The 27,502-nt window shown below is 33.9% G+C and overlaps 6 protein-coding genes and 1 long non-coding RNA gene across 9 annotated transcripts; 2 read left to right on the top strand and 5 right to left on the bottom strand.

The window, feature by feature from the left end:
* Nucleotides 1-1,736: 1,736 nt before the first annotated feature.
* On the bottom strand, nt 1,737-3,449 carry LOC117134188. The gene is made up of 2 exons (XR_004458375.1): nt 3,052-3,449; nt 1,737-2,701 (listed from the first exon to the last, which is right to left on the bottom strand). It is a non-coding gene; the product is annotated as an uncharacterized LOC117134188 (long non-coding RNA).
* Nucleotides 3,450-11,331: 7,882 nt separating this feature from the next.
* On the bottom strand, nt 11,332-13,500 carry LOC103866356 (pectinesterase inhibitor 6). Its single transcript, XM_009144264.3, has one exon. It carries the CDS (start codon nt 12,125-12,127, stop codon nt 11,507-11,509), a length of 621 nt encoding a protein of 206 aa, XP_009142512.1. The 5' UTR covers nt 12,128-13,500; the 3' UTR covers nt 11,332-11,506.
* Nucleotides 13,501-13,728: 228 nt separating this feature from the next.
* LOC103866354 (DExH-box ATP-dependent RNA helicase DExH8) lies at nt 13,729-19,564 on the bottom strand. 2 transcript variants are annotated; one of them, XM_018659163.2, is made up of 14 exons: nt 19,172-19,564; nt 18,656-18,842; nt 18,394-18,567; nt 18,140-18,287; nt 17,326-17,634; nt 16,860-17,006; nt 16,605-16,785; nt 15,974-16,251; nt 15,766-15,888; nt 15,541-15,685; nt 15,154-15,410; nt 14,874-15,062; nt 14,270-14,803; nt 13,729-14,176 (listed from the first exon to the last, which is right to left on the bottom strand). In XM_018659163.2, the coding sequence occupies exons 1-14, from the start codon at nt 19,320-19,322 to the stop codon at nt 13,964-13,966; spliced, it is 3,036 nt and encodes a 1,011-aa protein (XP_018514679.1). In that variant the 5' UTR covers nt 19,323-19,564; the 3' UTR covers nt 13,729-13,963. The 2 variants fall into 2 exon arrangements, with proteins under 2 accessions (XP_018514679.1, XP_009142511.1); XM_009144263.3 differs by having other exon boundaries at nt 18,665-18,842; nt 19,172-19,563.
* A 13-nt stretch (nt 19,565-19,577) lies between these two features.
* Nucleotides 19,578-20,656, top strand: LOC103866353 (NADH dehydrogenase [ubiquinone] iron-sulfur protein 5-B). The gene is made up of 2 exons (XM_009144262.3): nt 19,578-19,825; nt 20,304-20,656. Exons 1-2 carry the CDS (start codon nt 19,676-19,678, stop codon nt 20,484-20,486), a joined length of 333 nt encoding a protein of 110 aa, XP_009142510.1. The 5' UTR covers nt 19,578-19,675; the 3' UTR covers nt 20,487-20,656.
* Nucleotides 20,657-20,700: 44 nt separating this feature from the next.
* Nucleotides 20,701-23,045, bottom strand: LOC103866352 (E3 ubiquitin-protein ligase RFI2). Of its 2 annotated transcripts, XM_009144261.3 has the most exons (7): nt 22,587-23,045; nt 22,016-22,188; nt 21,834-21,889; nt 21,716-21,741; nt 21,494-21,634; nt 21,334-21,415; nt 20,720-21,245 (listed from the first exon to the last, which is right to left on the bottom strand). In XM_009144261.3, the coding sequence occupies exons 1-7, from the start codon at nt 22,798-22,800 to the stop codon at nt 20,876-20,878; spliced, it is 1,062 nt and encodes a 353-aa protein (XP_009142509.1). In that variant the 5' UTR covers nt 22,801-23,045; the 3' UTR covers nt 20,720-20,875. The 2 variants fall into 2 exon arrangements, with proteins under 2 accessions (XP_009142508.1, XP_009142509.1); XM_009144260.3 differs by having other exon boundaries at nt 20,701-21,245; nt 21,334-21,634.
* Nucleotides 23,046-23,179: 134 nt separating this feature from the next.
* LOC103866351 (universal stress protein PHOS34) lies at nt 23,180-24,379 on the bottom strand. The gene is made up of 4 exons (XM_009144259.3): nt 24,059-24,379; nt 23,867-23,961; nt 23,507-23,628; nt 23,180-23,431 (listed from the first exon to the last, which is right to left on the bottom strand). Exons 1-4 carry the CDS (start codon nt 24,240-24,242, stop codon nt 23,344-23,346), a joined length of 489 nt encoding a protein of 162 aa, XP_009142507.1. The 5' UTR covers nt 24,243-24,379; the 3' UTR covers nt 23,180-23,343.
* Nucleotides 24,380-25,130: 751 nt separating this feature from the next.
* LOC103866350 (glutathione S-transferase F8, chloroplastic) lies at nt 25,131-27,319 on the top strand. Its single transcript, XM_009144258.3, has 3 exons — nt 25,131-26,050; nt 26,131-26,179; nt 26,265-27,319. Exons 1-3 carry the CDS (start codon nt 25,898-25,900, stop codon nt 26,711-26,713), a joined length of 651 nt encoding a protein of 216 aa, XP_009142506.1. The 5' UTR covers nt 25,131-25,897; the 3' UTR covers nt 26,714-27,319.
* Nucleotides 27,320-27,502: the final 183 nt, after the last annotated feature.

The following is a 27,502-nucleotide window of genomic DNA, read 5'->3' as shown; positions in this document are numbered from 1 at the left end:
ATGTTAACCCCTACGAAAATATTGAATTTTCGGTAAATGCTCTATATACTGAAACTTATGATCTTTAATGTTGTTTTAAAATTTCTAAACACATTCTTCATTTGTATTAATGTATATTAAACTCTCTTTCATGGTACATGGCATCGTTTTAAATTTTTTGTCAATTAATTTAGTAAAACTTCGTAATATCCTAAATTGGTGGAGTAAGCACTATAAAATCCCTATTTTTAGAGAAACGAAGACAACAAAGTTCAAACTCTTTGAACTTCATCATATGTTGGTGAAGGATGCAACTATGCATTAAACAATATTTTCATATTTTTTGAATTTTTCTCAAAATCTATGTGTTAACCACTACGAAAATATTGAATTTTCGGTAAATGCTTTATATACTGAAACCTATAATCTTTAATGTTGTTTTAAAATTTCTAAACCTATTCTTAATTTGTATTAATGTATATTAATCTCTCTTTCATGGTACATGGGCATCGTTTTTAGTTTTTGTCAATTAATTTAGTAAAACTTAGTAATACTCCCTAAATTGGTGGACTAAGCACTATAAAATTACTATTTTTTAGAGAAACGAAGAGAACAAAAGTTCCAAACATCTTTGAACTTCGTCATATGTTGGTGAAGGATGCAACTATGCATTAAAAGAATATTTTCATATTTATTGATTTTTTCTCAAAATCTATGTGTTAACCCTTACGAAAATATTGAATTTTTTGAAAATGCTCTATATATTGAAGCCTATGATCTTTAGAGTTGTTTTAAAATTTCTAAACACATTCTTAATTTGTATTAATGTATATTAAACTCTCTTTCATGGTACATGGGCATCGTTTTAGTTTTTTGTCAATTAATTTAGTAAAACTTTGTAATACTCCCTAAATTGGTGGACTAAACACTATAAAATCGCTACTTTTTAGAGAAACAAAGACAACAAAAGTTCCAAACATCTTTGAACTTCATCATATGTTGGTAAAGGATGCAACTATGCATTAATACAATATTTTCATATTTATTGAATTTTTCTCAAAATCTATGTGTAACACCTATGAAAATATTGAATTTTCGGTAAATGCTCTATATATTGAAGCCTATGATCTTTAGTGTTGTTTTAAAATTTCTAAACACATTCAACATTTGTATTAATCTATATTAATCTCTATTTCATGGTACATGGGCATGGTTTTATTTTTTTGTCAATTAACTTAGTAAAACTTCGTAATACTTCCTAAATTGGTGGACTAAGCACTATAAAATCGCTATTTTTTAGAGAAGGGAAGACAACAAAAGTTCCAAACCTCTTTGATCTTCGTCATATGTTGGTGAAGGATGCAACTATGCATTAAAACAATATTTTCATATTTTTTGAATTTTTCTCAAAATCTATGTGTTAACCCCTACGAAAATATTGAATTTTCGGTAAATGTTCTATATACTGAAGCCTATGATCTTTAGTGTTGTTTTAAAATTTCTAAACACATTATACATTTGTATTAATGTATATTAAACTCTCTTTCATGGTACATGGGTATCGTTTTAAGTTGTTGTTAATTAATTTAGTAAATCTTCGTAATACTCCCTAAATTGATGGACTAAGCACTATAAAATCGCTATTTTTTAGAGAAAGGAAGACAACAAAAGTTCCAAACCTCTTTGAAATTCATCATATGTTGGCGAAGGATGCAACTATGAATTAAAACAATATTTTCATATGTTTTGAAATTTTCTCAAAATCTACGTGTTAACCCCTGCGAAAATATTGAATTTTCGGTAAATGCTCTATATACTGAAGTCTATGATCTTTAGTGTTGTTTTAAAATTTCTAAACACATTCTACATTTGTATTAATGTATATTAATCTCTCTTTCATGGTACATGGACATCGTTTTAAGAGTTTGTCAATTAATTTAGAAAAACTTCGTAATACTTCTTAAATTTGTGGACTAAGCATTATAAAATCGCTATTTTTTAGAGAAAGGAAGAAAACAAAGTTCCAAACCTCTTTGAACTTCGTCATATGTTGGTGAAGGATGCAACTATGCATTAAAACAATATTTTCATATTTTTTGAATTTTTCTCAAAATCTATGTGTTAACCCCTACGGAAATATTGAATTTTCGGTAAATGTTCTATAGACTGAAGCCTATGATCTTTAGTATTGTTTTAAAATTTCTAAACACATTATACATTTGTATTAATGAATATTAAACTCTCTTTCATGGTACATGGGCATCGTTTTAATTTTTTATCAATTAACTTAGTAAAATTCATAATACTACTTTAATTGGCGGACTAAGCACTATTACTATTTTTTAGAGAAACGAAGACAATCAAAGTTCCAAACCTCTTTGAACTTCATCATATGTTGGTGAAGGATTCAAATATGCATTAAACAATATTTTCATATTTATTGAATTTTTCTCAAAATCTATGTGTAACCCCTATGAAAATATTGAATTTTCGGTAAATGCTCTATATACTGAAGCCTATGATCTTTAGTGTTGTTTTAAAATTTCTAAACACATTCTACTTTTGTATTAATCTATATTTATCTCTCTTTCATGGTATATGGGCATCGTTTTATTTTTTGTCAATTAACTTAGTAAAACTTCGTAATACTCCCTAAATTGGTGGACTAAGCACTATAAAATCGCTATTTTTTAGAGAAAGGAAGACAACAAAAGTTCCAAACCTCTTTGAACTTCGTCATATGTTGGTGAATGATGCAACTATGCATTAAAACAATATTTTCATATTTTTTGAATTTTTCTCAAAATCTATGTGTTAACCCCTACGAAAATATTGAATTTTCGGTAAATGCTCTATATACTGAAGCTTATGATTTTAGTGTAGTTTTAAAATTTCTAAACACATTCTTCATTTGTATTAATGTATATTAATCTCTCTTTCATGGTACATGGGCATCGTTTTAAGTTTTTGTCAATTAATTTATCAAAACTTCGTAATACTCCCTAAATTGGTGGACTAGGCACTATAAAATCGCTATTTTTTAGTCAAAGGAAGACAACAAAAGTTCCAAACCTCTTTGAAATTCGTCATATGTTGGCGAAGGATGCAACAATGCATTAAAACAATATTTTCATATTTTTTGAAATTTTCTCAAAATCTATGTGTTAACCCCTACGAAAATATTGAATTTTCGGTAAATGTTCTATATACTGAAGCCTATGATCTTTAGTGTTGTTTTAAAATTTCTAAACACATTCTACATTTGTATTAATGTATATTAAACTCTCTTTCATGGTACATGGGCATCGTTTTAATTTTTTTGTCAATTAACTTAGTAAAACTTCATAATACTACCTAAATTGGTGGACTAAACACTATAAAATCGCTATTTTTTAAAGAAACGAAGACAACAAAAGTTCCAAACCTCTTTTAACTTCATCATATGTTGGTGAAGGATGCAACAATGCATTAAAACAATATTTGCATATTTTTTGAATTTTTCTCAAAATCTATGTGTTAACCCCTACGAAAATATTGAATTTTCGGTAAATGTTCTATATACTGAAGCCTATGATCTTTAGTGTTGTTTTAAAATTTCTAAACACATTTTACATTTGTATTAATGTATATTAAACTCTCTTTCATGGTACATGGGCATCGTTTTATTTTGTTTGTCAAACTTAGTAAAACTTCATAATACTACCTAAATTGGTGGACTAAACACTATAAAATCGCTATTTTTTAAAGAAACGAAGACAACAAAAGTTCCAAACATCTTTTAACTTCATCATATGTTGGTGAAGAATGCAACTATGCATTAAACCAATATTTTCATATTTTTTTAATTTTTCTCAAAATCTATGTGTTAACCCCTACGAAAATATTGAATTTTCGGTAAATGTTCTATATACTGAAGCCTATGATCTTTAGTGTTGTTTTAAAATTTCTAAACACATTATACATTTGTATTAATGTATATTAAACTCTCTTTCCTGGTACATGGGTATCGTTTTAAGTTTTTGTTAATTAATTTAGTAAATTTTCGTAATACTTCCTAAATTGGTGGACTAAGCACTATAAAATCGCTATTTTTTAGAGAAAGGAAGGCAACAAAAGTTCCAAACCTATTTGAACTTCATCATATGTTGGCGAAGGATGCAACTATGAATTAAAATAATATTTTCATATTTTTTGAAATTTTCTCAAAATCTATTGAATTTTCGGTAAATGCTCTATATACTGAAGCTTATGATCTTTAGTGTAGTTTTAAAATTACTAAACACATTCTTCATTTGTATTAATGTATATTAATCTCTCTTTCATGGGACATGGGCATCGTTTTAATTTTTTGTCAATTAATTTATTAAAACTTCGTAATACTCCCTAAATTGGTGGACTAAGCACTATAAAATCGCTATTTTTTAGAGAAAAAAAGACAACAAAAGTTCCAAACCTCTTTAAACTTCGTCATATGTTGGTGAAGGATGCAACTATGCATTAAAACAATATTTTCATATTTTTTGAATTTTTCTCAAAATCTATGTGTTAACCCCTACGAAAATATTGAATTTTCGGTAAATGTTCTATATACTGAATCCTATGATCTTTAGTGTTGTTTTAAAATTTCTAAACACATTCTACATTTGTATTAATGTATATTAAACTCTCTTTCATTGTACATGGGCATCGTTTTATTTTTTTTGTCAATTAACTTAGTAAAACTTCATAATACTCCTTAAATTGGTGGACTAAACACTATAACATTGCTATTTTTTAAAGAAACGAAGACAACAAAAGTTCCAAAACTCTTTGAACTTCATCATATGTTGGCGAGGGATGCAACTATGCATTAAAACAATATTTTAATATTTTTTGAATTTTTCTCAAAATCTATGTGTTAACCCCTGCGAAAATATTGAATTTTCGGTAAATTCTCTATATACTGAAATCTATGATATTTAGTGTTGTTTTAAAATTTCTAAACACATTCTACATTTGTATTAATGTATATCAATCTCTCTTTCATGGTACATGGGCATCGTTTTAAGTTTCTGTCAATTAATTTAGTAAAACTTCGTAATACTACTTAAATTGGTGGACTAAGCACTATAAAATCGCTATTTTTTAGAGAAAGGAAGTCAACAAAAGATCCAAACCTCTTTGAACTTCGTCATATGTTGGTGAAAGATGCAACTATGCATTAAAACAATATTTTCATATTTTTGAATTTTTCTCAAAATCTATGTGTTAACCCCTACGAAAATATTGAATTTTCGGTAAATGTTCTATATACTGAAGCCTATGATCTTTAGTGTTGTTTTAAAATTTCTAAACATATTATACATTTGTATTAATGTATATTAAACTCTCTTTCCTGGTACATGGGTATCGTTTTAAGTTTTTGTTAATTAATTTAGTAAATCTTCGTAATACTCCCTAAATTGGTGGACTAAGCACTATAAAATCGCAATTTTTTAGAGAAAGGAAGACAACAAAAGTTTCAAACCTCTTTGAACTTCATCATATGTTGGCGAAGGATGCAACTATGAATTAAAATAATATTTTCATATTTTTTGAAATTTTCTCAAAATTTATGTGTTAACCCCTACGAAAATATTGAATTTTCGGTAAATGCTCTATATACTGAAGCTTATGATCTTTAGTGTAGTTTTAAAATTTCTAAACACATTCTTCATTTGTATTAATGTATATTAATCTCTCTTTCATGGTACATGGGCATTGTTTTAATTTTTGTCAATTAATTTATTAAAACTTCGTAATACTCCCTAAATTGGTGGACTAAGCACTATAAAATCGCTATTTTTTTTAGAAACGAAGACAACAAAAGTTCTTAGCCTCTTTGAACTTCATCATATGTTGGTGAATGATGCAACTATGCATTAAAACATTATTTTCATATTTATTGAGTTTTTCTCAAAATCTATGTGTTAACCCCTACGAAAATATTGAATTTTCTGTAAATGCTTTATAAACTGAAGCCTATGATCTTTAGTGTTGTTTTAAAATTTCTAAACACATTCTACATTTGTATTAATGTATATTAAACTATCTTTCATGGTACATGGGCATCGTTTTATTTTTTTTGTCAATTAACTTAGTAAAATTCATAATACTAATTAAATTGGTGTACTAAGCACTATAACATCTCTATTTTTTAGAGAAACGAAGACAATCAAAATTCCAAACCTCTTTGAACTTCATCATATGTTGGCGAATGATGCAACTATGCATTAAAACAATATTTTCATATTTTTTTATTTTTTCTCAAAATCTATGTGTTAACCCCCTACGAAAATATTGAATTTTCGGTAAATGCTCTATACACTGAAGCCTATGATCTTTAGTGTTGTTTTAAAATTTCTAAACACATTCTACCTTTATATTAATGTATATTAAACTATCTTTCATGGTATGGGCATTGTTTTATTTTTTTTGTCAATTAACATAGTAAAATTCATAACTACTTAAATTGGTGGACTAAGCACTATAACATCTCTATTTTTTAGAGAAACGAAGACAATCAAATTTCCAAACCTTTTTGAACTTCATCATATGTTGGCGAAGGATGCAACTATGCATTAAAACAATATTTCATATTTATTGAATTTTTCTAATAATCTTTGTGGTAACCCCTATGAAAATATTGAATTTTCGGTAAATTCTCTTTATACTGAAGCCTATGATCTGTAGTGTTGTTTTAAAATTTCTAAACACATTCTACATTTGTAATAATGTATATTAAACTCTCATTCATAGTACATGGGCATCATTTTAAGTTTGTGTCAATTAATTTAGTAAAACTTCGTAATACTCCTTAAATTGGTGGACTAAGCACTATAAAATCGCTATTTTTTTAGAGAAAGGGAGACAACAAAAGTTCCGAAACTCTTTGAACTTCATCATATGTTGGCGAAGGATGCAACTATGCATTAAAATAATATTTTCATATTTATTGAATTTTTCTCAAAATCTATGTGTTAACCCCTATAAAAATATTGAATTTTCGGTAAATGCTCTATATATTGAAGCCTATGATCTTTAGTGTTGTTTTAAAATTTCTAAACGCATTCTACATTTGTATTAATGTATATTAAACTCTCTTTCATGGTACATGGGCATCGTTTTAATTTTTTGTCAATTAACTTAGTAAAATTCATGATACTACTTAAATTGGTGGACTAAGCACTATAACATCTCTACTTTTAGAGAAACGAAGACAATCAAAGTTTCAAACCTCTTTGAACTTTATCATATGTTGGTGAAGGATGCAACTATGCAGTAAAAAAAATATTTTAATATTTTTTGAATTTTTCTCAAAATCTATGTGAACCCCTACGAAAATATTGAATTTTCGGTAAATGCTCTATATACTGAAGCCTATGATCTGTAGTGTTGTTTTAAAATTTCTAAACACATTCTACATTTGTATTAATGTATATTAATTTCTATTTCCTGGTACATGGGCATCGTTTTAAGTTTTTGTCAATTAATTTAGTAAAACTTCGTAATACTCCTTAAATTGGTGGATTAAGCACTATAAAATCGCTATTTTTTAGAGAAAGGAAAACAACAAAAGTTCCAAACCTCTTTGAACTTTATCATATGTTGGTGAAGGATGCAACTATGCATTACAACAATATTTTTATATTTTTTGAATTTTTCTCAAAATCTATGTGTTAACCCGTACGAAAATATTGAATTTTCGGTAAATGCTCTATATACTGAAGTCTATGATCTTTAGTGTTGTTTTAAAATTTCTAAACACATTCTACATTTGTATTAATGTATATTAATTTCTCTTTCATTCTAAAGCACTTACCGAAAAACTCAATTTTGTAGGGGTTAGCCTTCATATTTGGAGAAACAAAAAACTAAAAATATGCAATTTTTTCTTTAATTCATAGTTACATCTTGTACTAATATATGATGATGGTTAAAGAGGTTTGGAATTTTTTTAGTGCATGTTTATTTAGAGAACAAAGATTTCATAGTGTCCACTAATTTAGGTAATATATGAAGTTTTATTAAATTAATTGTTAAAACAATTAGAGATGATACTCATGTACCATGCAAGATAGTTTAGAGTACATTAAGACAAATGTAAAATGTGGTTAGAGATTTTTAAACAACACTAAAGTGTGTAAACTTCATTATATAAAACATTTACCGAAAACCCAATTTCGTAGGGGTATTAACCTTCAGATTTTGAAAAAAAGTCAAAATATGACAAACTTTTTTTATTTTATATTTGCATCATGCGCTGACACAGGATGATGGTCGAAAAGGTTTGAAATATTTATTGTGTTTGTTTCTATAGAAATTTAGGATTCTAATAACTATATAAAAAATTTTGAAAAAAAATTAAAAATAGTTTCAAACATAATTTTCAATTTTCAAAATAAAAAGTTGAAAAAAAAATCGAAAAAATAATAATAAAAAGTGAATTTTAAAAAGTATAATTCGAAAACATAAAGAATATATATTTTTTATTTACTTTTTTTATTTATTTAATTAATTATTTATTATATATCTAGAGAACAATGGTATAATAGTCTTTTGTCACTTAATAAACATGAAATTCCCCCTGAGATGAAGGTATAAATAATTGAGAATGATTGCATAATACTTTAAGAACACCAAAATATGCTAAATCATCATTTTACTTACTATACAAAAATTGAGGCTAAAAGTCATTGAAGATATACATATAGGATTATACACAACCAATCAAAATATAAAAATCATAATTTTAGTTTACTATTTTTTTTAATGTTAAAATTTCCAAAAATTGATTGTTTGAATACAAAATGGAATTCAATATCAAAAAGGAAAACTACTGAATAAATAATTAACATGGTGTAAGTTTCAAGATTTAAAAAATTTATTGTTCTTAAAGCAAACTACATGATGAATTCTTATAATCATTAGTCTGATTCACCTCATATAAAATATATAATTTAAGATGCTTGCTGTTGAGTTATTTCAAAGAAAATATTTAGAGAATAATGTCTATAAGATAGATGAAAAATAAAGAGCCTAAGAAAGCATGTCAAATAAGTTAGTCACGATAAATTAGCATGATAGATAACATAAAAAATGATAGAAGAAACAATCGATATGAATTTATAAATATAAATATACTATCTAAGTATTATAATCAACAAACTAAAAACATAAAAACTTACAAATTTTAGAAAAAAAAATATCAAGATTACAATAAATACCTATCTAAGATGTTTGTTATCTTATCGTCAGCATTTTAGCAACTAGAAAAAAAAACAATGATCAAAATTATGTAATAGTTTTCAAAAGATCTTATTAATCTTCATGTAAACTCCAAAATAAACAAATATTAACGATTATACCAAAAAAAACAATTATAATATATTGTAATACATTATATGATCATACAAGCTTAACTGCAATACAAATAGTTAATTAGATCAAGTAGTAGATAACTCTAATAATTTAGATTCTCAATATTGTTAATTCAATAAATAAAATGTTACATAACATTAGTTAAATTCATTATATTTACTTTAATTTTTATGGTATCTTACAAAGGCTATTTAATATTAATTAAATTTCATCAAAAACATTATTGTGATTAAACTTTAAATCTAAATATTATACTATCATATATATATATATATATATATATATATATATATATATAACAATCACATATTAATTGTAAAGTTTTTCTCACTACAAAGCAAAATTAAATATTATGCAGATAGTTCAATCATTTATGTATTCAAATAAAATATATGTAAAATGTATGATAAAATATTATAGTAATGTATTAATAGTTTACATGCATCAAGCATCTTATATAATATTTTAAAATACAAATTAACATTTCTCAAATATTGTGAATATGTTAATAAACATTATTATTACATTTAGAAATACAAATAACTATATAGATAATAAGAGGGTATAGTTATAAATAAACATAAATAATAAAATCAACAAATTATATTTCAGATAAAAAAATATATGTAAATCAATTAAATAATTAGTTTAAAATTATTATAAAATTAAACTAAATTATTAATCGCGCGAGTATAAAATTTAGTAGTATAAAAATGCCCAGCGATAAGCGAGAGAAGGGGTTGCACGTTGGAGGAGACGACATATGGAGGAGGAATTGATCGTTGACCCCGTGCAATGCAACGTGAAGCTCTACTATTAAGTCCCAAGTTTTCTGCACCCTCTTTTTCCCCATTTTCGAGCCACTTCTTCACTGGAGTCTTATTAATATATAGGTTTAAAACCATGCGTCTGTGGTCGGATGGTCAAGGCGTTTCGTGGATTTTCAAGGGACCCGAGTTCAAATCCGCACCACACAAATATTTTCATGCGTGTGGCCACCGGATTTTACATTCTTTCTCTGGAGAATGGTTTACCATTTTTTTTTAATATATAGGTTCAACCATGTTACTTAGAGAAGAAATCTCAAAGCATGACTTTTTTTTTTTGATCAATCTCAAAGCATGACTAAAAGATAAAAACTGCATCTAGAGACAGCAAACAGTTTACCTCCGTGGATTAATACAAATGTATAATGTGTGGCCATTTCTTTCTGGCAAACAGTTTAAACTCTCTTTCTGGCCATTTCATTCACTTAGACAAGGAGGACCATAATCGAAAGCGCGGGTAGAGTGAATGAAATGGCCAGAAAGATAGAAGACAAATCACATCTGAATTCGCTTATTGGGCTTATTATAGGCTTAAATATTTGAAACGTGATAAGCCCCGTCCTTTTCTAACTCGGGCTTAGCTACTAAAGCAACAATTTGATATTATTCGCCTCAAATCATTGAAAATATGATAGTTGTTCAAAAAAGAAAAATCATTGAAAATTTGATAGCATCACATTCTGATTCCACAGAGAACAAACGATACTCACTCCTCATCCACTAGTAAATTATTGGACACTCGCGAATATCAATCATTTTTAAAATTGTAGACCCAAAGTACTAATAGTATATTTATACATATGACTAGGACAAGCTTGGAGGTTTGTCTTAATATCAGCATCGGAATAATCCCGTATAATTCATATCCTTACAAGAATATCTAAACGTAATATACATCGTTCACTAATATTATACTTATTGTGGAATGAAGAATTCGTTAGAGTGGAGAGAACAGATTCTTCGAGTGAATAATAAATCACTAAATGAATCTTACGAAGTATAATTGAAAATTGTTTGTCGGTTGTCATTTAGCTTACTACGGAATATCAAAGCCGCTAGATCTAAATAACAATTTGACTGGCCGATCATTCAAGATTATATATACAAAACAAAATAAAAGCAGAAAGAGAACGAAGACAAACAGAGTCATCATTATTATCATAAATTTCGTGATATTTCTTTCGGTGTTATTAACAGGACCACGATCATTCATACTATTGATAGTAATTAATTTTTTTCCCTGTAATGTATAAGACAATACTTAGTGTAATAAACTGTATATTATATATCATAAGCGTAGATTACAAGCCGTCATAAGCAAGCTTGTTGGTGAGAGCCAGAGCATTGCTGCACAAGTGCATACACCTGGTCGCTTTCCTCTTGATCATCCTGACCGTCGATGATTTACTCATCGTCTCCTCAAATCCGTCGAGACACGTGTCCTCATCCGTGAGTGCAGCGCTTAGCCACGTGGCGAGATCGCTCATCTGCTGCTGAAACTGGTCGGCGTCAAGTTTCCGGAGAACGGAGAGAGACTGGTAAAGATTGTCGAGGGAGTCAACGTAGAGCTCCCGGCAATCCGACAACGCGATCCTCTCGCGTTTCCCGACCGCTGAACTATTCCGCGTTTTGAGCAAGAGTCTCAGGATCCGTTTGGTGTCGGTGATGGTCACGGCGACGCCAGCTCGGGCCCACTTGCTCGAGTTGTTTTTAGCGACGATTGTAAACGGCCAAAGCGTTCGGAGGCAGAGTTGTTTGTATCGGGTTACGTTACACGCGTCTTTGACGTACCTGCTGTACCGTGGTACAATAGAGGCGTTTGTATCGTCTGTGTAGTTGCGGGTGGAGGCTAAGGACGGTTTTGGGCTAAGCGCCAGAAGGAGAAGAGAGAGGAGAGTATACATGATCAGATAAGAATTCATGTGTGTTTTGTTTATAGGTTATAAGTAGAAGACAATATCCAAACTTGTAAGAATATATTTTAGACTGAGAGAGATAAGAGCTAGGGACTATATATAATATATAGCTGAAAGGACCTGCGATGGGATTAACTTTCGTAATTAAGGATCTAAGTTTTAACCTTCTGAATCAAGATACAACAACAAGGACGTGGAACTGAAGTTTTAGAGCATGGAAGGGGCGGTCCATTTGTAGTAATCTAAAAGCCATTTTTGGGTTTAGGTCTATGGTGTAGTTTTCAACTTCGATTTTCAGTATCTTTTACCATAAGTAGTAGAACTACCACAACCTCCTAAAACTATATTTATTTCTTTTTAAGAATAAAACAATATTTTGAGTTGCTTACTTGTTTTGATTTTTCCCATTTATGCTATATATATAAGGAAATTGACAGGATAAATCACTGCATAACTTTACATAGTTAAAAGCTTAATAATAATTTTGTACAGATATGATTAATTTTGTATATATTCATGTACTATAATAACCACAGATTAATGAATAACTTAACAAAAAGCATTTAAAAGATTGTGATGATAGTGGGAAAAATAACTCAAAGTAAACTATGATAGATTTATCATATTTTAAAAATGTAGATTTAGTATCTGAGGATGGGTATTATTGGGCATACGGGATACCAATAGAATTAGTAAACAAAAGAGGCTAATCTAAAGAGGGTTGCAGATGAAGCAAGAGAAAGGTGAGAAGCAATAATGAAAGTTAAAACACCATGAAAAGATCACTTGGATTGGTAATTCTTTAAGCTTGGTTTTTGATCCCTTAATCATTTAATGCTGTGAATTATTAAATTTTGATTATTGATTCTCTTGAAGCAAGAGGGAAACTTTAGTTAATTTAAGAACATTTTGGAACGTGGAGTTAGTTTCACAATTATAGCTAAAGACTTGGGAGGTCCGAATCAATTCATTCAATACCGAAAAAGGACCGGTTACAATATCGTTGTCTTAACCGGTTGATTCACATTAAATATTTGATGTGTTTCGCATTGAAAATGATTGAGCCCACTTAGTTATTTTTATATAAAATGTTAGCCCAAATCCTTGGCCTAACCACATTTTGATGTGCCGTGCATCTCTGCTACTATAATATAATAATAATAATATCGGCAAGGTTTGTTATGAGTTTGGTTCGTATAAAACAGAAACATCTATATAAGATTTCAGGTAGAAATAGAAGAGATCGTTACAAAACCAAAATGCCGTGTAAAGATTGAGCTCAATGATCGGGTTTGAAACGAAGAGGAAATGTATGAGAAAATGAAGGAGATTAAACCAATGGATGATAATGATATCATATGAATACGAAATACATGAATATACAAATTTGACATTAGATAGCATGACTGCAAATATGTTTAGAGCATAACAAGCATTAACGTATTATTATTATCGGTATAAGAACTAGGCTCTAGCTACCAATGAATGACTAGGAGAGTTTTGGTTCATGATGGTCAAGATGCCACTCTCTATGTTTTATGTGAAATGATAAAAACGGTATGAGTGATGGATGATGTGTATCTCCTACTGAACATTCGTCTACAAGCAAGAATGGAGGAGTCACTTTAATAAAAGCTCATGCATGAAACAAGACAAAGCAATCATTTCAGGACACAGAGCGACCATTATCTACTCCAGTGGGAGTTGATAGTCTTAACAAGTTTCAGACAATATTTCCGAGATTCACAAAAGTAAAAGCCATCTAGAAATAGCTAAAGAGGGTTAATAGACGACAGAGACAAAAGTATCACAAAAGTAGACTCCTTTTCTAACACCATAAGGTCATTGGTTGTGAAGAGAGTTGTGAAGGCCAGAGGTGTACTCACCAAACTGGGTGTCAGTAGGTGGATGGAGATCAAAGACGTACGAGACTGGTCTAGAGACTAGCATAGGCTTCTGGATGGTGACAGTGTCTGAAAATTCACCGAAGATCACTGAATTGTGCGGGAAAGACTCTCCAAGGAAGAAGAAGCTGTCTCTGGCTAGCTTCTCAACCTTATTTAAAGATGAAAGCAATCAATAAAAATGAATGAGAGTAGACAAGCAAAACAATCGGAGAACCTGAAAGCAACAAGACAAATATTCTACCTGTAAGTTTGAGAACATGATGTTGTTCATAGTCAGAACTACTCGGATATCGTAAAGACCATCGCCGAGTATTCTGATTGCCATGTACTCGAAGAAATTCTGCACAACTGCTTTCTGTTTCTCAGGAGTTTCGCCATAGCTGTCTGGGTTAAGGAACCACAGCACGCATGTCACTTCATTCCATGGGATTGCGTTCTCCTCTCCTGCTTTTGAGATGATGGTTTCGTAAGGATGACTGAGACCCCAGAAGATTCTTGTGTCCCCAAGTGAAGAATCACAGAAAAGCGTCTCTGAAGAAGATGACGTGGAGAGTATTTTCCAGGATGGATAACGGTGGGCTATACTTGAAGTGAAATGCATGTCAGAGTCATCGAGTACAAGAATGCATCCCTCAGAAGAAGTTGGAAACAAATCCAGGAGAGGCGAAGTGGAAGAGTCATCTTCTTCTGGAAGGCATGGGGGAGTAGAATAGGATTGTGTTGTCTGTCTTCGCATGGCATGTGAAAACATACAAGATTCTCCGTTCCGACATCCCTGCAAAAACGACTCTCATAAGCAGACAATCTGAGGATAACAATCCAACTAGGACGGTAACAAAACAAACCTGCGATGACGTGAAGAATCTGCAGGCTGGTCTTGTTGACTGAAGAGTATGAGAGAACGGGCATTGGTCACCTCGATTGCAAAATCCATTAAGAAAATATACGCAGACTGGGGCCTCTCCATTGTCAGCGTAAGCCTCAGGTTCGATTGCTCCATGGCCATTATCAGATATTGTGCCCTGCGTTCTTATCTACGGCAAATATAAACAGCAAAAGATCAATGTGCTGTAAGCAAGTAAGCGCCAGTGCTATAAAAAGGAAACGAGGTCGGCAAATGAATACCTCTTTGATAATATTGGCCATGTTTTTTGCGATGGCATTAGCTTGGAATGCGTTAGGAGGAACAAACGGCAGCGATATACATTTTCTTGTTTCAAGGGGAGGTTGATCCTCAGAGTGTTGATATCTATCCCCAGAGGCTTGGCACTCAACACAGCATGTGTGATCAAATTCATATGGATCGTAATAGGTTGGGAGAGAATCAGAAGAGCTAATGAATTGAGGTCTGAAACGATGAATTGAGCTTAGTGTATCTTCATCTGTAAAACCGGTAAAATTTCAATAAAGAGGGAGAAATAAATAAAAAGAGCAATTAGCATGTTGATCTATAAATTGTTTTCTATTAGTAAAATGGAAAGCTTATCAGAAACGAGTAGGTAACAAACTTACACATCTCAGATACGTGATTGAACGATGACCGGGAAATATTGTGGAAATCACACCACTCTTGTTCAATCACAGGAAGTATCAACTTGACATCTTTGTCTTTTTCTTTCGACAATAGTTGTTTTAAGCTTTCAAGACGATGCTTATCCTTCAAGGAAAAAACATTAATAAGATCATCAAGAATAAAGGCTAATTCTCATAGGGAATATGATGTAACTATTTTATTACCTTAAAGACACGCTGCCAAAACTGAAACGCACATAGGTTCGCCATGAGTACCATCTCCCTCCGGCCACCAGAAATGGTCTTGCTGCTCTCTCCACAAAAATAGTGGTCAACATACTCCAAAAACTGTAAAAAAAGACATAGGTGTCGATGTTAAAACTATGATCAAAAAGGCATGCAGAATTGCAGATAATTCACCAAGAGGAAACACCTGTGCATCATCTCCAAATGGATGATTGATAGGAAGCGGTTGGGTATCCATCAAGACACCTAACAGAATCCCTTCTCTTAGCATTCCCATTTCGCCAAACTTGACGACGAGAATGGACGCATCAAAGGACAATGGAAAGCTGGCAAGCAACCTTCCATAAAATGTTGGCTCGTAGCGTCCCCTAGGAGATTTCCGCAATGCTTGTATGCTTAATAGCATACTCAAAGCATCATCAATAACTTCTGGGTTTGGTGGATCCATAGCTTTTCCCAGCAGTGCTAAGATATAGAAAACAATTACACTCAAAAGCATCATATATACTGTCTTTTAGTCCCACCCTACTGTATTCATAAATCATATAAGCTCCCATTTTCTAAGAATAAATGAAAGAATATTTCCACCATAACCATTTAGCTTCATCTAAGGTACCTCACTGTTAATGTTCAATTACTATCCCTACAGAGCATTCATACGGGTAATATGCAATAGGAAATTGTTATGATAAGTACTTTTGCAGTATCAGTACACCTAGCAAATCTGACTGTTCTTACTAGTTCTCAGGGAATCCAAGTCTGACCTCGTCTGTTAAGAAAGAAGTCAAGCATTCTCTAAAGGATTCTAACACTATTACCGTTTGCATCGTTAATGGCTCTGGATTCTGTGCAGCAAATGTGGAGAACTTGTTGTCTCAATGACAGCTGAAGTATAGCTGGGGTCTCATGCTCTTCAAGCTTGTTGAAGAATGCACTCGGCACCAGGCGATAAACCTCACCATCACATGTTCGACCTGTCCTCCCTCTACGCTGCTCGGCCTATAAATCCACATAACAAACCTAAATTTTAGGACATCCGCTTTTGATCCACTAATGGTAAAGTCCGACAATACCTGAGATCTAGAGACCCAAACAAGCTGAACTGCATCTCTTTTCCTGGATGCATCCCAGAACACTTGCAGAGACCGGCACGAGTCTATGACATAGGCCACTTTGGGTATTGTCACTGAAGATTCCGCAATATTTGTAGCCAATATTACCTGAGAATAACAGTTAACGTTTAAATGATAAGTCCTCTAGTACAACGACATTTTAACTGTTAGTTAAGTTGAAATGGACGGTAAAATTTTATCATCTCATCAAGTACAAAACTACACTAGCCAACGTCATTAACCAATATACTCAACAAAACGATCCCTGAACTACAAGATGTTTAACACCCTACACGTGAAAATACATTTGTTTGCATCACTCTTAAATGAAGATCTTCTCTAGTTACTTAAATTTCAGTTGAGTCCTCTCACCTGCATGTCACAGATAATGCAAAGAAGAAGAGACATGGAAAGTTAAAAGAGAAACCTTGCGACGGGATCTGCATATCTTCATAGCCGCCAGAGCTCGTTCGGTGTCAATGCTTCGGTGCAGTATGTGAACCTCAAAAGATGCCCGAAATGGTTCCAATTGATACCACTGCTGCTCAAGTGAGTAGTATGTTGGAAGGAAAACCAAAATACTCTTCTCAATGTCTGGTTCCTTTCCATGAATATGTAAGATGAGATCATGAATAAGATTCTGCAGATCCGGTTTGATTTCAGTATCAGCTGAAGAAGGACTTGGACCAGGACAGTAAGCTGAAAAATCAGAACTCACACCAAGCAATCCTGCAACCTGCTTCATGAAACAATGTTGTATTCAATTAACTGGGAGAGGCTCACAATCAAATAAGAAACCAGGAAACAAAGTCATACATCTTGGTCCTTCCACTGATACTCTCATGGATGCAGAAAATTTGTTATTTTTATCAAGGGAAAGTGATAGTCACCAACCAGAAATAGTTTTAATTGTTTTGTTTATAACATTATGCTTCTAAGCAGTGCACCAAACAATTTAAATCACTTGTAGTAGTAAGCATACTTTGATAAGCATGATATTCTAGTTCGCTAAAACTGTAACTTATTTTGAATCCAAGATTGAAATAACATGATTCTAATTTGTCATAACGGTGTTAGCTCATCTCATAGGGATACAGATGAAGCAATGTCCTCCAACAAAGGAAAAAAAGATAACCAACACTAGTGACTTATAAGAAGCCACAAGTGGAAGAGAATGAGTCGGATGATTAAGTCGTTTCCTAAGAGGAACAAATGTCAAATATAGTTTCAAAAAGTTTAACCTGCTCAAGATAGAATACTCTTCTCTGGAAAATTGTTCTCTGATCAGGACTAGGAATAGCGACCACTTCAACCCGTTCACCCCTGCCGAGTTCTTTAAAGTAATCTCTGTATCTTGTTATATCAGCAGTTGCAGACATTAAGACAACCCTGCAAAAAAAAGAAAACATCAGACGTGATTGCAAATGGAACTTTACACGGAAGACTTAAGAAGTTTAAAAAGAAACAAGATGAGAAAATAGAAAGGGGTTGTAACCTGAGGTCACTATTCTTCATGAGAAACTGCTTAACACAGACAAGGACAAGGTCGGACTCCACGGATCTTTCATGCACTTCATCAAGAATGATGACCTTGTACTTAAGTGCGCTCAAGCCCTTGTCTAGCATTTCATCCAGCAAAACTCCAGCAGTTTTGAACACAATTTTCGAGCTGCATCCAACAAAAACAAGAAAAAAGAAGATAATAGAAAATAGTGTATTATAATGGAATCGATCAGTCATGGGGATATGATGCATACATTACATACCCTTGAGAGAGGATCTTGGAGTGACCAATGTGGTAACCAATTTCATCGCCTAAATCAGAGTTGCGAGATTTAGCAACCATCTTAGCAACAGCAACAACCGCAAAACGGCGAGGCTGTGTACAGAGGATGGGTGACATGTTTGCTTCCAGAAGGTACTGTGGAACTTGCGAACTCTTCCCTGCACGAGCGCAAGGGATGAGATCAAATGGAAATAGAGCTGTTCATTACTATTAAAAAAGAAAAACAGTTGATAAGGCAGTGTGAAAGCTATATATTGCCCTAAAAGTAAGACAGAAGCGAATCTAATGAACCATCCATCCAAAATCGCTAGTAATATGAGTTTATTATACAAATACACTACGAGAAAACCAAAAAAAATAAAAAAGGAAAAAATAACTGATCATCGGAACCAGAATCAACGCCGAACGAAAAAAAAAAAACTCAACGGCGACGCATAATGATAGTTGCAGTGAGAGAGTAACGAAGGAAGCGAAAGAGCGTACGTACCGCAACCGGGTTCGCCGACGATGAGGGTGACGCGATTCTCGAGGATTTTCTCGACGATTCTCCTCTTCATCGCCGCAACAGGAAGCGAAGCGAAGTTCGACGAGGGTAACGGAAAGGATTCCGAAGACGAGGATGGTGAAGAAGGCGCCATTATCGAGTGCTTCTCTGCTCCCTCACTCTTCGTCAGTAGTACGTACGCAGGCTAGCCCCAGTCGCTTCCTTCCTCTACACGACGCGGCGATGATCTGGTGCGACGAGTGTACGCAGAGCTTTGATTTGTAGTCAGCTTAATTTGACTTGCTCTGACTAGTCAAATGAGAGATCTCCGTTGTTGTGGGGAGGGTGTATGGTGCTCCACACACACTTGAGAGCTTCCCCCCACGAAAAAAAGGAGTGGGGAAAAGTGCCGCCAATGAAAAAGCCCATTAAACTATTAAAGTCCATTAGAAGGTGGAGAAAACGGGAGACTGAATCAATCAGAGGAGGAGGAGCATCAAATCAAAAATGGCGTCGGGATGGGGAATAACGGGGAACAAAGGGAGATGCTACGATTTCTGGATGGATTTTAGCCAATGCATGTCTCACTGCAGAGAGCCCAAGGACTGCTCTCTTCTCCGTGAGGATTACCTCGAGTGCCTCCACCATTCCAAAGAGGTTCCCTTTCATTTCATTTTTATGATGGCCTGATAATTACTGTTTCCGATGATGATCACGGAGATTCGAGTAATTCCAATTAATCCTAGATCGGGGGGTTTCCTTTGACTTAGGTGCATCATCTATCTTCATGCTAGATTATATTGTAAACTGCTTCCTCTTGTTCTGAAATGTGAGTAAAGAGTTTTTCATATTATTCACAATTAATCAACTCATTTGCTCACACATTGGAACATAAAAATGCCCTTTGCTGCTTGTGTGTTTCTTTCTCTATTCAAATAGCTCTGCCTGCATATGTATCCCATCACAGAATCCTGTTTTAAAAACAATGCATTAATGTAAATGGGCTCTCTTACATTATAAATATTGCTGCTCATCTCCCTAGTGTTGTTAGTAGTGTGACCAGTTAGAGAATAATTTAAGCGTAGCAGTTGATTCCTAATTGAACTGATACTGAGCGGCATTTGTTTGTTTGCAGTTTCAGAGAAGAAACAGGATCTACAAGGAGGAGCAACGTAAACTAAGGGCAGCCTCTAGGAAAGGTGAACAAGTTGTGGATGCTACTCATACACATCACTGGTCACCAATCTTCCTCCAAGTTTGCTTCTTCATCCCCATTCCAGACAAGAAGAATAAATCCAAGATTTTGCATCTTGTTTAGCGCAGAATCTCAAAAACACTGGTCTTTTTTCAATTTATCGAATGATGTTCTGCTTTCTTTTTTCATGTTCATTTGTCTCAAACTTTGGAGTTGCTAACATACCTTGAGAGACGTATCTATACTCTTTTCAGACACCTGACATTATGGATATCTGCTCTACTTTTATTCAATTCAACTCTATCCAACCAACCACGAAACTTATTTAACTGCTTCATTTTTGGCAAGATAAAGAATCGGTTGAATCTTCTGTTTAGTAACAACAATCCTTGGCAAGGCCACAATGTACATTGGAAACCAAGTTATAGTTACATCATAAACAAGTTTTGATCCATCAAACAAGTCTCCCAGTTTTTTTATACATGGTAGAATTCTTCCACAGGCAACTTCTCTCAGAAGTGTCTGTGCCAGAAGCTAGAGATTGTGCGGTGAATCGAGGGGATAGGGAAATGTGGAAACCAGTCTCTCTCCCAAGGATGAAACTGATCGCTTTCTGGTTCACGGTGTCCACCTGATGTGCTCGGTGGTTGTGGTGGTGGTGGATAAAGGAAGAATCCAACGTTCTGATCTGGCATGGGTAGTGGCTGCAATCCCCTTCTTGTCATAGAGACCAGAGGTGATGCGAGATTGGGACCATTAACATGATGTTGCCTTTGGTTATTATAAACATGATGCTGCTGCTGCGTGTGAAGGTGTTCACGCATTTGGGCACTGCTGCTTCCTTGTTGAGTGTTAATTGCTGGTGAGGTTCTTGGATTAGACCTGCATTGCCCAAATCCAACATAAGAAAAACATTCTTAAACTTGCTGCAAAAGTTGGGAAGATATTATACTGAGCTCTAGAAGCTAACCGGTAACCGAAGAGAAATGGGTGTGGATGAGATATGCCCCGTGCTGCTGAGGAGTCGATTTCACCATCAATCACATGAGCACCTGGAAGAGAAAACGATGTAGAATGATGATGATGATGGTGATAGTGGGGAGCAACAGAGAGCTGGTGAAAGTGGTCACTAGAGTGGCTGTTCCAGGGATGGTCATCTGGGTTGTTGCTGTTATCGCTAGTTCTTGGAGTGGAGGCTGGGCCTGGTGCAACGTATGCAGGATATGAATGGTTCATAGCAACGGCATGGTGCCCATGGAACTCATTATGATCTAAAGAAATGCCATCTCAAATCATCAACGGTTTGGTAGCCAAAACGAAATGATTCAATCAACAGCGTCTAACAAACTTACATGTAGGGGCTGAAGGTTCAAGTTCCCTGAAACATACAGAAAAGAATAGGAGCAAAAAGGATGAGTATTCTCTGGAAGTAGCAAAAAGAGAGATGATAGGAGGGTGTAGTAGGCTTACTCGAATGAACCTGCTTGAGAGAGCTCACCAAAGGGGCACCAATGGACCCGATATTGCTGCAGAAATTTTGAGGATAAACGAGTTCATATAGTTGATAGAAGCAAGGGGGTCCCTTGTATATGATAAAGGAGCAGTTTTCAACGTAGAGGAAAAGAAAAGAAAAGTAGTGGAGCTGTTATTACCATTTCGGGATAGCTTAAAGCATACAAATCTTCTTCAGGGATCCAATCTTCCATGACAAACTCAGGAAACAGGCGAGTAGAGGCATTTGCAAAGAGCCACTGACCCTTTTCAACATTACGACAGTTAGGGCATTGCATGGTTCCTTTCATGTTGAAAGCCGATCCAATGCAGTCTGCAAGAAAACCAGAACAAAAGGCAGCTGAAGCTAAAAAGCCATCTATATATATATATATATATATATGTGTGTAGCAACAATGGCTATTTAAGCGTTGCTAATAATATAATCTATACTCTCGTATGTTGATTGATTGATGTTCATACGAAATTTCACAAACAAATCTACCATTAGAGGATAATACACAAAGGGACAAGCCTTTTAAGTCATTGATTCATCAAAAAACTACACTTTGATTATGGTCTAAGTAAGATGAAATTGAATTGGATCCGGGAATCAATATAACCAGAAAACAACAAAATCATATTTAACCAATTCTGATAAGAGGAAATGCAAAAAAACAAGAGACAGATCAACAAAAGGAAAGTTTGATTGGTCGGAAATGAAGGAAGTACCCAAATGGAATTGGTGACCACATTGGAGCTTAGCACTGGATCTGGAACCGTCGTCGACCACCAACTCGAGGCAAATCGAGCACGAGACTTCAACAAGAGACGAAGAAGAATCCTCGTTCCCGCGTTTTCCAGGGACATCTGCGGCCGAATCCGTCGATTGGTTAGCAATCCGGCGGTTGTTACGATCATAATCATCATCATTAGCTCCGGCCATGTCTCCACCAAGCCTCAATCGGAGGTAACACAACAAAAAAAAAAAAAAACTGGTTTTCGAAAAATGTCAAACAAAAATCATCTCCGTCGCTCTCTCTCCGAATTGGTCTGCCTTTTCGAAAGCCGATGCGGTAATAATAATCTTTTTACATATACTATATGTCATGTCTATCCTTGTTGAAAACCAGACAATGACATTGGTCTCACCATTTCTCTTTCCTTTTTTTTCTTGGACTCTCTATAGTTTTATTTTATTCCATGTACCTGAATCATTTAGCCAACAATATTTCATCCACAACAGTCTTCTCACTCGTATGAAGTTTTTTTTTTTTTTTTAACTTATTTTTTCTAGTTGTTTGTATGTAAGCAGATAACCACAGTAGTACTATCAAAACGTCAATATATAAAATAGTTTATGAATACAATAACCTATTTACACACGAATATATAGATTGGATCGTTTCACAATTTATTTCATTTCACCGAAACTGACGACTATGCAGATGAGACTTTGCTTTGACTGAGATAACAGCTTGGGTTTAGATCAGTGCTTGATCTTAGGCTTCTTCACGATCATCACCGAGCAATGAGCATGATGAGCACAGTAGTCGCTCACGCTCCCTAGAACCGCCCTGTGATAGAACTGACGATTGTCAGAATAAAAAAAAAGAATCAAGACTGATTGTCAGTATTATAATAAATTATACCTCTTGATAGCTCCATAACCGTGGCTTCCCACGACAAGAAGAGAAGCATGGTGTTTATCCACAACATCGCAGAGTATACTTCTTGCATCACCTTCAAAAACTTCGAACATAGCGCCATCAACCTACACGGAACAAACCTAAAGAATTAATGACTGAGAAGAAGATAATACATAACCAAAAATAGATAAATTACTTATACAAAAAAAAGAAAGAAAAAGACTATAGGGAGTATCTTAGCTTGAATGATGTAGAGATTCACAACAAATATAGCTCATCAAACATTGAAACATCATTTTATAAGCTCTCTTTATAATTATCCTTTATTATGAAATAGTCGAAGAATTAATGAGGAATACTTACCGATTTGCTCTGACAGATACCTTTAGCCATCTCGATAACCCTGGCAGCAATATGCTTCAAATCGGTATCAACATACGGCAGAACCTCCGCAGCTCCTAAAAAAAAGAAACCGCAAATGATCTATACCTGAAACAGAGAAACCTAGATAGAAGAAGACAGTTCCTAGCTAGCTAGTCAATCAAAAGAGGGTACCGGGACCAGCAAGACCAACGGCAGAGACGGCGTTAGGTTTGGCGTGGACGATGAAGAGCTTGAAAGGAAAATTAGGAGCATAAGGAGCGAAGAAACGATCGAGGGTCCACTCCAAGGCGTAAGTGCTCTGCTCGCTTTCGTCCATACCGACGACCATAACAGGTTTCTCCTCTCCGGTAGCCATGAAGAAAAATCGTGGTCTTGCTTTGGAAAGAAGAAGCCTTAGCTAGAAGTTTCCGAAATGTAGCAGCAGAGCAAAGAGAGATCAAGATCACGTTTATTAAAATGAGAAGGAGTTTGTATACAAGTACAACTGAAAGAGGAATGAATGCGATACTTTTTGATTACGTGGAGCAAGACTCTTAGAAAGCTCCAAAAAAAGATAAAAAAGACTTTCACAGAAACTACACTTTATGCTCTATTTTGATTGGTGATTATTATATCCAACATATGCCTCCACCACATAATTTTCTTACGTACCCCATATACACCTACCTACACTTGTTGTTTTGTGATTTTAATAGGCGCTAATATATATGTATATCTATCTGTTTTATTATTTTTTTTCTTCTTGTTGACTGATATTAGGTATAAATCACCCTAAACGTTAAATTCGGATATAAATCAAATTTAAAACGTTACCATCGTTAAACAAATTTGGTGGATTTTTTTTTTTTTTTTTTTGATAAGTATGTTAATTTCATTACCAAAGATAATGATACAAGAGATACATTAGGAGCTTGAAGATCAAACCTTATGCATCTAGGATTAGCTAATTAAAGCAAGACTCTTAGAAAGCTCCAAAAAAAGATACTCCCTCCGTTTTTTAATATAAGTCGTTTTTCAGCTATGTACGTAGATTAAGAAAATCATTAATTTCTTATATTTTTTAAACAAAATCATCATTAATTATTTACCTAACCACAATTTAACCAATAGAAAAATAGAAGATATATTACGATTGGTCATACAACATTAATTATTAATAAATTTTACATAGAAAACCGAAAACGACATATAATTTGAAACAAAAAAATTTCTCTAAAACGACTTATATTAAAAAACGGAGGGAGTAAAAAAGACTTTCACGGAGAAATAAGGTTTAATCATCTCCTAAGAAGTGATTAAAGCTTAGCTAAAACATGAAACCAAAACTCAAATGTCAATCCAGTAGTTCAAGGCTGAATCTTGATGCCGGAACCTGCACAAAGAGCCACGAACATTAGAGCAATCAGCCGGAGAATGAGCCTAGGAACCAAGGCTCATCCCGAAGGCGACTTCGAAAGGGTGCGACGCCGAAGCAGGGTTGACTAGATCCTGGTCCGGCTAGCACCGATGATGTCTACTCCAGACGCTGAAACAGCTCCAGAAGCCAAATCCGGTGGTTCCAGGAGACCCTAATCCAAAGAAGAGAAGCTAGCAGATAAGTGCGGAGCGATACAGGCGGAAACAAGCGGAGGTTCACGGCTCTCTACTCCGGTCCCTTCACACGAGCATCAACTGAAATATAAAATTACTTTTCTTAAACATGCATGGGGGCATAACTTCTTTATTTATTTTATGTATATTTGAATGTGTAGTAGTTACGTTATTACAAAACCAAATGGGTTCAAACGATAAAAATAGAGTGTGAGTGTTGAATATCAGACGCTTTAGAGATAATAATGTTAGGTTACAAATAAATAGAGAGAAAGTGGGAGAAGGAGGAGGAAGAGGAGACGTGGTGATGTGGTGGTGAGAAGTTTGTGCACTTATTCTTCCCTTGCCTTGCTTCCTCCTCCTCCTATAAAACACCATGCACCACCATTCACCCCTTCAGATCCAAAATATCTTATAAACATGGGCGGTGGCATCAAAGTACACGGAGTTCCAATATCAACGGCCACAATGCGCGTTCTCGCTACTCTTTACGAGAAGGGCCTCGATTTCGAGTTAGTCCCCGTCGACATGAAAGCCGGTGCTCACAAGCAGGAGCCTCTCATCTCCCTCAACGTACGTACACAGCTTTGGTTTAGTTTGGTTTTCATCATCACATATCTGACCACTCTACTCTGCTCTTTCCTTTTTTTCAGCCCTTCGGTCAAATCCCTGCTCTCCTAGATGGTGATTTGACGCTTTTCGGTTAGTTCTTTTTTTTTCTTTTTTTGTTTTAATTACGTGTTGGCCACGTATCAATGACACACATGAATTCATTTTGTTTTTTCAGAGTCAAGAGCCATCACAGAGTACATAGCAGATGAGTACAACAACAAAGGCGAGAAGCTTCTCTGCCAAAGCTGCAAGAAACTCAAGGCCATCACAAAGGTTTGGCTTCAAGTTGAAGGTCAACAATTTGACCCTATCGCCTCTAAGCTAGCCTTCGAGCGTGTCTTCAAAGGCATGCTTGGTATGACCACTGATCCTGCCACTGTGGAAGATCTCGAAGCTAAGTTGGTGAAGGTCTTGGATATCTACGAGGCCAGGCTCTCCAAATCCCCCATCTTGGCTGGTGATTGCTTCACTCTGGCTGATCTTCACCATCTCCCAATCATCTATTACTTGATGGGCACCGACTCCAAGAAGCTCTTTGAGTCTCGCCCTAAGGTTAGCGAGTGGATCAAGAAGATCACTGCCAGGCCTTCTTGGGTTAAGGTTCTTAACCTCCAGAAGCAGTGAGATATGGTGCTTTTGTTACATCCCTGAGATTTTTCCTTCGTTTGACATAAATGATTTGTTCCTTTGTTGCTTATTATCATTATTATTAGGTTATGTATCTCCTACTCTCTTTTTTGATGTGTTGTGTGTTTTATGTGCAATAAAACAGCGGAGATCATCTAGCTAAACAATAAGCATTAATATTCATTTACCGGACTTTGAAATATTACCTTGTACTTTTGCTTATATAGGCTCCGATTGGTGACATGTTGATTTAAAGTTGATTTACAATCAAAGTTATAACTTGATGTAACTCGCAGTAGAAACTATGTGGTAGAAACTGTAGATTTATGTTGTGAATTTGCAGAAAAAATATGAGTTATAATTTTTTTTACTTATTGACTGGTAACGTTTTTGATGTATAAATTGCAGTATATGTATACATATATATAAAATATAAATATCAGTAATAATAACATTTAACAATAATAACTTAACATGTTAACAAAAAAATTATACATAATAATTAATTTTATTATAAAATTGATTAAATTTAAAATATATTAAACTAAGTAAATTAAATTAAACTAAAATTAAGGAAATAAAGTAATATAATTATGTAAATATTCTACCAAAATGTACATATATATTTACATATAAATTTTTTTTTGACAACTTTTTTCTTGGGACAACATTTACATATAATTTAATGTATGTAAAAACCTTTAGTTACCAAATAGATTTAGCAATTAAATTATAGAAATAATCTTAGATAGTTTAAATAGAACTAATAGTTTATAAATGGACTAA

Source organism: Brassica rapa, chromosome A05 (genome assembly GCF_000309985.2).
Source record: "Brassica rapa cultivar Chiifu-401-42 chromosome A05, CAAS_Brap_v3.01, whole genome shotgun sequence".
NCBI classification, from domain to species: Eukaryota; Viridiplantae; Streptophyta; class Magnoliopsida; order Brassicales; family Brassicaceae; genus Brassica; species Brassica rapa.
This window is presented reverse-complemented; position numbering and strand designations above follow the sequence as displayed.